The 12118-nt window shown below is 38.5% G+C and overlaps 1 protein-coding gene across 5 annotated transcripts in view; it reads left to right on the top strand.

Annotated features, from left to right (window-relative positions):
* Positions 1–12118, top strand: part of CAST (calpastatin) — a 285855-nt gene that overhangs the window by 170300 nt on the left and 103437 nt on the right. For all 5 annotated transcript variants that reach the window (XM_033914801.1, XM_033914972.1, XM_033914887.1 and 2 more), the window contains 2 exons: positions 10337–10399; positions 11315–11410. In XM_033914801.1, coding sequence (XP_033770692.1) covers positions 10337–10399; positions 11315–11410 — 159 coding nt within the window. The remainder of the gene's footprint in view (positions 1–10336; positions 10400–11314; positions 11411–12118) is intronic.

The following is a 12118-nucleotide window of genomic DNA, read 5'->3' as shown; positions in this document are numbered from 1 at the left end:
CCATGAACGTCAGAGCTGTTGCCACTGTGGCTAAAATCCACACTACAGTTTTGTAAAAGGGGAAGGGATTAATTTGTGATGACATTCCATACTAGGCAAAGGTGTTTTCTGTGTTCTTTGTATTTAAAAGACATGGTTTTCTGTTAGGATTGGTGGTGTAGGATTGATCTGTACTAGTCTGGCTTGTTTAGTTTTACAATGGGTGCATTGCTGTTGTACTGCAGTATGTAAGATGCTGCCTTTTCCTAGGTACTCATGTGTGACATGTGGCTTGTTACTAAAAATTATGTTTTTTGTACAGATGGGGGGGTGCCAAAAAATGATGGGCCCCGGGTGTCTCACATGCTAGGTACGCCACTGCTGTTCAGTATATGGTTCTAAATTAATTCTCGTCAGGAAAATACAAGAAAAACCGCAAATGAGTGAGGGAAATTTGCATATGGAAAAAACGCGAATGACTGGGGGCGCAAAATCTGAAACGCGAATAAGCAAGGGAGTGCTGTACTTAATAGGATATGTTAGGACAAGACCACATACAGTGTTGGTGATGTTATGAGTTGGTATGACATTGCGATAACTAATAGAGCTTGACAGTATGTTGTAGTGCCTGATAGTGTGAAGCATGATGAAGCAGTACATAATAGAGCTTGACAGTGGATTATGCTGCATGACAATACATGGCACAGCAGATAATACATATAAGAGCATGGTAGGAACGTAACAGTGCATGGTCTGTTAGAACAATAAATAACTGTTAATGATAATATATGCTGGGTATGGTATAGCATGGAATATCTGGCAAAAGTGGGGAAGTGTCAGCAATGACTGTGCATGACAAGGAAAGACGTAACAGCGCACGAGAGATATGTCAGGCATGATATGGTATAGATTGTGTGGCATGTGATGGTTGATATTATTGTGTAGACAGTAATATTTGGAGTGGAGCTATTTTATGGAAGGTTAGAGGAAGGGGTGAGTTTTTATTGCCTTCCTGAAGTTCAGTAGTCCTTTTAGTGATCTGAAGTGCGGTGGTAATTGGTTCCAGAGATATAGTAGATAGTGTGCGTAGGATCTTTTCCAGGCTTTGTAAATGCAGAGGGCATGCCCTGAAGATGTGCGTAGTCTTTTTTATTTATTTATTTATTTATTTATTCTTTTCTTCTTGCAAGTTTTTTCTTTTTTTTTTCTTCTTGCTGGTTTTGGGTGTAAGGTAGTAGTTTGGAGGCCATATAGATTGGTAACATGTTGTGGAAAACTTTGTAAATCATTAGCAGGCCCTTGAATATTCATCGTTTGTTGCTAAATAGTCAGTGAACTGTGCACAGTGCAGGGGCGATTGGGTCAATTATGTCGAGGTTTTTTAGGAGGCAGATAGTGACATTTTGTACTCTCAGTAGTCAAAAGAGATTTTTATGAAATGAGAATGTTTACTTGGTGTGCTGCAGTAGTCCATGCAGGAAAGGACAAAGGCTATAGAGTAGCTGTGAGAAGTCTGGTTCTGAAAATTATCTTCTGATTTTTCAGAGTTGCCAGAGGTCGTAATATGAGGTGGATATCACTTGAGAGATATGGTCAGTGAGTGATAGATTTGAGTTAAGGGTCACTCCTATGCTGCATATCTTGTCTTTGGCAATTAGAGTGGTGGATTACCAGGAGATCAAAGGACAAGTGAGCTTGAGGTTATCTTTTTGTATTCAGAGGAGCTCAGATTTTGTGACGTTTAATTGGAGCTTGTTTTGAATCATCCAGCTCTTTATTTCTGTAAGGCAGTTGTGTAGTTTGGATATTTGGGTGTCGCACTTTGAACCTAACAGCAGGTATGGTTGTATGTCATCTGCAAAGGAGTGAGTCATTATCTGGTATTTTAAGGCAATATCTATTACTGGTCTGATATAGAGGTTGAAGAGTAAAGGGAATAGGAGGGCATCCTGCGGTACTCCATATTTTATCGTTTTTGGTTGTGATAGAACAGATCTTAGCAGAACACTGGGTTCTTTGGCTTAGGAATGACGAGAACCAGTGGAGTGCAATTTTGCAAATTCCAATATCTACAAGTCTGGAAAGGAGGCGGGGATGATCGATGGTGTCAAATGCAGCACTGAGGTCTAGAAGAACCAATAGTAAATACATTGTTTCATTTGTCTAGCATGTTTCAGCCATCGTCAATATGGTCTGTTAGGACTGTTTCTGTGCTGTGGCATTTCCTGAAGCCAGATTGTAGGAGGAGAGGGCGTTTTGTTTGTCAATGAAGGATTGGATTTGCGATAGTATGGTCTTTTCTAGGTCCGTGCATGCTTGGAGGCCCTCCAGATGCGGCCCAGAGCTTGAGGCTTTCCAAAACCTAGACCAGAGGTCCTCAAAGTCCCTCCTTAAGGGCCGAATCCAGTCGGTTTTTCAGGATTTCCCCAATGAATATGCATTGAAAGCAGTGCATGCACATAGATCTCATGCATATTCATTAGGGAAATCCTGAAAACCTGACTGGATTCGGCTTTGGGGGACCCCTTACCTAGACAAACTGATGGGTTTTGGAAATCTGTCTGGGTATATATATATATATACATATACATACACACACACTTTTTTTTTTTTTTTATATCTATCACTGTAATAGGTCTTAATATATCAGTATATATATATATATATATATATATATATATATATATATATATATATATATATATATATATATATATATATATATATATATACACCTATTACAGTGTGTAAAAAAATAAAAAAAGTGTGTGTGTGTGTATATATATATATATATATATATATATATATATATATATATATATATATATATATATATATACACACACATATATACATATACACACTTTTTTTATTTTTTTACACACTGTAATAGGTGTATATATATATATATATATATATATATATATATATATATATATATATATATATACACACACATATATACATATACACACTTTTTTATTTTTATATATATATATCACTGTAATAGGTCTTAATATTACAGTGATATATATATATATATATATATATATATACACACACATATATACATATACACACTTTTTTATTTTTATATATATATATCACTGTAATAGGTCTTAATATTACAGTGATATATATATAAAAATAAAAAAAGTGTGTGTGTGATATATAATTAAAAAAAAATGTACATACATACATACATACACACACACACTTTTTTATATATATATCATTGTAATAGGTCTTAATATATCAGTGTGTATATATATGTATATATATATATATATATATATCACATATATATATATATATATATATACACACACTGATATATTAAGACCTATTACAGTGATATATATATAAAAATAAAAAAGTGTGTGTGTGATATATAATTAAAAAAAAATGTACATACATATATATATATATATATATATATATATATATATATATTAAGACCTATTACAATGATATATATATATATAAAAAAGTGTGTGTGTGTGTATGTATGTATGTACGTACATTTTTTTTAAATTATATATCACACACACTTTTTTTATTTTTATATATATAAATAAAAAAGTGTGTATATGTATATATGTGTGTTTATGTATGTGTGTGTGTGTGTGTATATATATATATATATATATATATATATATATATATATATATATATATATATATATATATATATACACTTTTTATTTTTTTACACACTGTAATAGGTCGTAATATATCAGTATATATACATACTGATATATTAAGTCCTATTACAGTGATATACTGATATATTACAATGATATACTGATATATTACGACCTATTACAGTGATATGCATATGGACAGTTCTTCCTCTGTGGTTTGCTTATTACACACCTCTGTTCCAAGGAGAAAAACAGATTTTATACCGCATTGATCTTAATAATGGCTTATGGACTTTTCCTTTAGGAAGTTATACTAACCTTTTTAAAACCCTGCTAAGCTAACTGCTTTCACCACATTATCTGGCAATGAATTCCAGAGTTCAATTACACTTTGAGTGAAGAGATATTTTCTCCTCTTTATTTTAAATCTACTATTTAGTAACTTCATTACATGCCCCTTAGTCCTTGCTTAATTGGACCTGGGTTTTTGAAGAGTGACTGGGGAGACATTTGGGCTTTATCTTCCTGTCCTTAAAAAACACCTCAAAAAGCCAAACTTTAGGGGTCAAGGACTCTGTGCTTTAATTGCTCCTCTTGTACATGCAGTTTGTCAAGTCCAACAATTACATGCTTTTATCTACTTGAAAAGGGAAGAGTGAGATGATTTAATTCCCACAGCCGACCCCTTCCTGCCCTTCTAATTCATCCTCCCTTTTACCCTGGCATTGCAGTGTCCGCCTAATACCACAATGTGCAAATGTTTTGGCCACATAAGTACAGTGGCAACAATGAGGGTTGTGCCCTTGATATCTTTAAGAAAAAGAAATTGTTACCTATGTTTTGAAGCACTATAGAATTATTTGATGGATGTGAAATCACTATTTCTGAAAAGATTCACAATTTTTGAAGAGTATAAATCATTCTACATCAGTCCAAAATATTTATATGGTCTGTATATACATGGATTTCTGATCATACAACCTACGGTTTAAAAAATTTAGATGCCTTAGGCCTGAATGGTTAGCTACTCTGTCTGGAATAGGGGGGGGGGGCATAATCCCCCAGAAGTAACTGTTTAAAGCTCCAAAAGTATTATAGAGTACTGTAGAAAAGTACTGTGTCCAACTCTTAAAAGTAAAGCTTGTCTAGTCAGCCAGTTCACCACCTGTTCAAATTGTGTATTGGAATGAGAATCTTCAAAGAGTAAAAAGTGGGATGTGGATTTTCTCAAGGTTCCATGTTGTCTCAACTATTGTTTAATCTTTATCTGAGTTCTACTGTGATAAACGAGATTGGACTACTGCAATTCTCTTTAACTGTTTGTCTAAATACCAATTTCAAAGATTGCAGTTAGTGCAATGGATCATGTTACACATCTCTAGGGTTACCAGATATTTTTTTTTATTTTATTAAAATGCTCTGCAACAGGGAGCCTTCTGTTTTTTGGAAGCTGACTTCCTAACTACTGGTTTACCTTTTACTCTGCTGCCCTTTAGGAAGGTCACAGGGCCCAGGCTACAATAGACCAAGCTCGTTGTTGGCTTATGAAGGACCAAATGACCCTGGCATGAGCTCATATGAAATGGGAGAAAGGTTTGGCAGTACAACACAGCTGCACTGTGTCTACAGAGATCGCACATTACTGTTCTGCCTGCTTGAAAAGTTGCTCAAGAAGGAGTAAGATTTATAGTGACTCTTCTGGCAAAGCAACCACAATAAACAGTGCAAAGAGCACATTTAGAAGAGAAGCACAGAAAGAATGAGATGGGACTAGAGAAGCATGCATACTTTATGACAGAGAAGTAGAGAACAAGTGAACCAGAATAGAGAGTGAGATGAGTCTAGAGAAGCATACATACAGTATATCATAACAGAGAAAGAGAGCCAGAAAATAGTGTGGAATGAGAGTAGAGACGCATGCATACATTGTGACAGAGAAATAGTTAGCTTGAACCTTACATAGAAAGTTTCTGCTGCCTTGGTTAATGTCTCTCAAAAGAAAACGGAAAAGTTGTTTCTGAAAATGAATGGTGGATTAGAGAATACAAGTACAGTAATTTGATAAATTGAAAGCAAGAATAACGCAACTGAATCGAATTATTACCCTTTCAAAAAATACAAAAACCAGAGGGCACTCAATGAAATTACATGAGAATACTTGTAAAACAAGAGTAAACAGTTAAGCTTTGAAACGCATTGCCAGAAGATGTGGTGTTTTCAGCAGTTGGCATAGCTGGGTTTACGAATGGTTTGGACAAGTTCCTGGAAAAAAAGTCTATAGACTGCTATTGAGACAGATATGGGGGAAGGTACTGCTTGCCCTGGATCGGTGGCATTTAATGTTGCTACTATTTAGGTTTAGTGACCTGGATTGGCCATTGTTGGAATCAGGATACTGGGCTATATGGACCATTGGTCTGACCCAGTATGGCTGTTCTTATGTTCTTTTACAAAGGCGTGGTAGCGGCTGCTGCCAGGTAGATGATCTGGCATCCATTGAATCCCTTTGTAAAAGGAGGCCTTCATGAATAAAGGTTATGAATTTTATAGAATAATGATGATGTATAAAGGAAACTGGAATTACATATAGGGAGTGAAATCTACAAATTGCTACAAATAAGACCAGAAGAAAGCATAAGACAGGGAAGGGAAAAAGGGGATTGGGACTTGTATATCACCTTTTTTGTAATTTTACAACCACACTCAAAGTGGTTTACATACAAGTACTTCAAACATTTTCCCTATCTGTCCTGGTGGGCTCACAATCAGTCTATTTTTTTTTTTTATTATTGAAAATTTAATGCAATTAAAAACATCTGACTTATATAGTCATATACAAAACAATACATTAATTCATTATATATCTTATTTAATAATAAATACTGAAGATTTCAAATTACCTATGATATCTAATATATCTCAACCCTCCCATCCCCCCCCCCTTCCTCCCACCTGCCTCGATGGGAGGATGTGTGCAGGAGATTCGCAAGATGTAGGAGAAAGATTTTATATCATAGATCACTGGGACTATCCTTTTGGGAATTAATCCAAATTTCATATTCACCCCAAATGGTGTTATAATTATTTATTTTATTTCTTCCATTTGTGCATCGTTACAAGCTCTAGGTGACATTACAGAGGAAAGGGTTAGAAGAGGGTACGGAGGAGGGCAGGAAGGAGTGGAGAGAAGTATATAGAATATTTCATAGAAATTCCTAACTTTACAGAAAGGAGCATCATCTATGTAAAAGATAATTGGATGCCCAAATAGCGAAAAGAAGAATCAGTCCACTTCAACGGAAAAGTCTCCCCCCAAGACCTATGAAGACGCTAAGTGGAGGCCAACGCCTCTGATTTCTTCAGATTCAAGGCGAACCTGGAAAAATCCCCATATTCCCGAACTCTCTCTCCAAGAGAGTAGATGAGGAGCAGTGCGGGTCAGTCAAGAAAACCATAAGGTCATCGGCAAAGGCCACAACCTTAAAATGAGTGGCACCCAGCTGAAGGCCACTGATGTCTACATTAGATTGCAGCTCCCTTATCAAAATAAAGCGCAAACAACAAGGGCGATAGACGAGTGCCCCTATGAATCGGAAAGGGGGTCGCAAGGCCACTGTTCACTGAAATCAGCGCCACTGAATCGCCATATAACACCAGGATAGCATTAAAGAAAAAGGGGCCCATTCCATATGCCCGCAACATAGCAAAGAGAACCCTCACCGCACCTGGTCAAAAGCCTTTTCTGCGTCAAAGCTAACAAGTAAAGCGGGGGTACCATCCACACTGGCTTTCTCCAAGGCCAACAAGATACGTTGAAGGTTCTTAGACACAGGCTGGTCACGCACAAAACCCACCTGCTGTTCCGACACCAGGGAGGGCAGCACCCGGGCCAATCGATTTGCCAGCACCTTAGCCATCAATTTCGTCTCAAAATTCAGCAGGGATATGGATCTTTAGGATTCTAGCAGGGCCGGGTCCCTACCCGGCTTAGGAAGAACAATAATCTGAGCTAGGTTCAAATAACAAGCCAAAAAGTCCTTGGCCACATTTAAATTAAAGATCTCAGACAACAACAGAGCGATCTCTGCGACTAGCAACTTATAAAATTCATCACGGTAGCCGTCCGGCCCCGGAGACTTGCCCAATGGGCTAGCACGAATCGCCCACTCCACCTCCTCTGCAACTATAGAGCGCTCCAGCATAGCTGAGTCACCAACGGAGAGATGGGGCAGATCCAAGCTATCCAAATAGACCCCCCCATCAAGAAAGTCCGAGCCTGGCGAGGCATACAAGTCAGCAAAAAAGTCCCGTAGAATACGACTAATATCCTCAGTCTTATGATACAATACTCCCCGCACGTCATGCAAAGTTGTGACACCCGCAGACCTTGATAGGGCCGAGCTAAATGAGCCAACATCCGAATACTCTTATTAGCAAACAGAAAAATCTGAAATTTATAGTGGTCCCTAGACCACTGAGCCCCCCAATGCAAGAGCTCATTCAATTCCTGCTGAATCTTGAGAACCAACATAGCGATGCCGGTGAAGCGCCGCCTCAAAATCTGAACCCTATGCTCCAACGTAATAATCGCCCTATGGCGCGTTTTAACCTCGAAAGCCACAAATGCCCCATGCAACACGGCCTTCGCTGCCTCCCAATATAGGATAGGATCTGCTTTATGTTTCTGATTAGTACGTTTGAAATCCCCCCATTTGGCCAACAAAAAATTGTGAAAGCGGGCGTTACGATACAAATGACAAGGGAATTTCTCCTGGATACCCTCCCCCCCCCGGGGGGACCCCCAAAGCCAACGCAGACCCACCCAAGCATGATCCAAGATTTCAGTGGGGCCCAGTAGCACCTCCTGAACCGCAGGAAGCAGATCCCGGGAAAGAAGGATAAGATCAATTCGAGAGAGCATCCCATGGACCCAAGAAAGATGCGAATAATCTAGATTATTCGCATCTTTCTTGGGTCCATGGGACGCTCTCTCGAATTGATCTTATCCTCCAAATGTCTAGCAGGCCCAAAGAAGAAGCCAATAGCAGAGCCCTAGTGTAGGCCTTGAGTGTCTCCCGTCCCACAGAAGAAGAACGATCCGTCCTCGGATCAGGAACCTCATTAAAATCACCCCCGAGAATCATGAGACTGACATACCTCTGTTCCGAGGCCTCCTAAAGCAGCAGGGTGGGGGTTGCTGAATTGATGAGTTCAAACTTTTTCAGCAAATCAGATAGCACTGGTGTCAGGGATGGAGTCAGGGAGTGTCGGGCATCTTCGAGAAGGGGGGGGGGGTCTTCAGAGTCTGATCTTAACTAGGGCTTATTTTTGGAGTAGGGCTTATTTTCAGGGAAACAGGGTACTACTTATTTCTGTAGCGCTACTAGACATATGCAGTGCTAAACATATAAAACATGTAAGAGACCGTTTCTGCTTGACAGAGTTTGCAATTTATTTAAGACAAACAGGATAAATAAGAGATTAGGGAGTTATTGTGGGAATGATTAAAATAAACATGGGTACTGAACAGGTGAATAGAGGATTAAGAATTAAAAAAACAGTCTCAAAAAGGTGGATTTGACTAGGTCTAGAGACACATGATGTAGTGACTCAAGAAGTCATATGGCTTATCATGATAAAAAGAACAGAGTCTGGAGTTGGCAGTGGAGGAGAAGTGTACAGAGAAGACTGACTTACCAGGTGAATAGAGTTCTGGGGAGGGGTGCAAAGGGAAATACTGAGGAGATGCAGAATGAACGCACTTGTAAATGAATAAGTGGAACCAGTGGCATAATGAGGGTGGGCAGCGCCCCCCCCCAACCTCCTCTCTGCCCCCACTCCTTCCGTGTCCCCACTCCTTCCCTTCCCCCATGTCACACTCATGCCCTCCCTTCCCCCATACCTTGTTAAATCTTCACCAGTGCGAACAGCTTCTCCAGCCTACTGTTTGCAATGGCACTCACTTTCACTCTGTCACTTCCAGGCCCCATGTCCCGGAAGTGATTTCAGAGGGAAGCCAGGCTGGCGCGATCAGCAGGCCTGAGGAGTTACTCTTGCTGGCAAAGATTTAAAGAGGTTCATTGTTGGGGGAAGGGAGAGGGTGCGAGCGTGGCATGGGGGGGGGTGGAGAGGTGCTGGGTCTCCACCAAGATGGCGCCCGGGATGGTCTGCCTCCCTTTACTACACCACCGAGTGGAACTTGAACTGTATGCTAACAAATTTCTTCTGAAAATGGGCAAACTAAAGGACATGAAATGAATCTGCAAGGGGGGAGGAGAGACTGAAAAGCAACATCAGGAAATACATTTTTTACAAAGAGGGTGTTCAATGCCTGGGATATTCTTCTGCAGGAGGAGGTAGGGATGGAAATGGTGGCAAAATTCAAAAAGGCATAAAATAAACAAACATAGAGGATCCCTATATGAGAAATTGGTGGAATTAAAGTTTGGATTATTTCCACACAAGGCATTAATTACATCTAGAAAAAAAAAAAAAATAGAAAGCATTGAGAGGGTTAACCTACTGGAGTGGTAGGATCAATCCTAGTCACCTTTTGGGCAGAGTGGCTGGACTATGCTACCTTTTATCTGCTATCATTTACTATGTTACCTCAGTCAGAGGACTGAGGCTCAGATAGTGTACGAAATGTAAAATGAAGTAATCTTAAATATCATGAAAAGAGTTTTCAGTATCTTCCTTTTTATTGTTTTCAGGCTAGACAGGAGAGCAAACTAGCAACTGCAGGGACCAGAGCAGTTAGAGCTGCATCTTACGACGTAAGTACATATGAGAGTTGTGGTGGAAAGACTAACTGGTTGAGTCAACTTGCATAGATTGAAACAGTAGATTTTCTACAGTACATGAAAGTACTTATGAATCTTAATCCATAAAAGAGTTTAATCCTCATTGAACTATGGCCTGAATTTATTTTATTTTATTTATTTCCTTACCATGAAAGTTAAAAAAAAAAAAAAAAAAAAAAAAAGGTAAACCAAATATGCAAATAGGTAATATTATTTATCAAGAGCACCATGTTTATGCCTCTGCTTTTCTAGGCTCAAAAATGGCCAGAAAGCACATACAGCTCTTGATAAATGTATGATCCTGATTCCCTGAAGCAGCAAGAAGTGAAACACTGCCTATCATTGGTGGGACTGTTCTTTAAGAAATCTCATTGTGAGAAGATTTTGTCTATAGTGCTTTATTTAAAATCGTAAAGGATTATAGCATTTTAATGGTTTTGTGGAAGGTTTTTAAGTCAGTAATGTGATTGATCCAATAGTTGTGCTATAACTGTTCCTGACTGGAAATCTGAGGCGCTTTCTTTCTACATGTTTAAATGTTGTTACTGTATTCATTTTTTTTTTTTTATTTTGTAAAATTTATTTATTCATTTGGAGATCGAGACCAGTTTGCACTAGTGGAACAAAAGGTATAAAAAAATTGAATAAATAAATATTTTGTATTCCACTCTTCATTTTCTCACCGTAATGCATTAACATCTAATTTTTAAAAAAGGAGGAGAAAAATAGTCAGTTGATTTTTTAATTTTTTTTTATTTTTAATTTCCAGAGAACTTGGCTCTATTTAACATTTATTCTAGTGATCCCTATAAATGTTTTATAACTTATTTAAATGCCCAAATATGTTCTTAGTACTTGTGCTCAGTTTCTGCATCCTTTGTTTTGTAGGCTGGAATGGATGCCGCCTTAGATGATTTAATAGGTACACTTGGAGGGCCAGAAGATGTGCCTGCTTGCCCAGAATTTACCGGCCCTGAAATTACGGTAAATGATTTGTATATAAATTCAGTACTGTTAAGAATTTTAAAAGGACCTTCTCACATAGGCCAGGAGCATCCAAAAGTTTTCATCAGTGAGCCACTTAATCCGCTATTCATGAGTATGCAGGATATGTGATCAGAAAATCACATAGACACAGTTTGCATAAATATGTTAGCCTGTTACAGCACGACATATAATTATCAAAACGTGTAAATCTCTGCTGAAATTTGACCTCATATTTACCAAATAGCTCTGCAGTTGCTTTAAAATATGCACTAGATAATTATATAAAAATGTATTTTGCATAAAATCTCAATTGGACTATGTTCCAAGGTCACATGAGCTGCATTTGGCCTGTAGGCCACACATTGAACATATTTGACAGTAACACATACCGAGCATGGTGTGAAGGAGAAGTTTCTTGTTAAAGCAGCAGTCACATTACCCTCTATTGATTTAGGTTCAAGTCATGGTGACCAAGCAGACACGGATATTCTGTGGCACTTGTCCAGATAGTGCCACATTAGTCTTCCCAGACAATAAACAATACTATCTGGTTAGTTCCAATGTGGTCCAGGGGGCAGACCAAGGAAGTTATTGGTGTGCTACAGATATTCAGTACCAGTGTCTAGACCAGGGCTTCCCAAGTCTGGTCCTTGAATCTACTGGCAGGCCAGGTTTTCAGGATATCCACAATGAATATGCATGAGA

The sequence above is a fragment of the Geotrypetes seraphini genome, chromosome 1, assembly GCF_902459505.1.
Source record: "Geotrypetes seraphini chromosome 1, aGeoSer1.1, whole genome shotgun sequence".
Taxonomy (NCBI): domain Eukaryota; kingdom Metazoa; phylum Chordata; class Amphibia; order Gymnophiona; family Dermophiidae; genus Geotrypetes; species Geotrypetes seraphini.
Note: the sequence above shows the minus strand (reverse complement) of the source record. Positions and strands in the feature narration are given on the sequence as shown.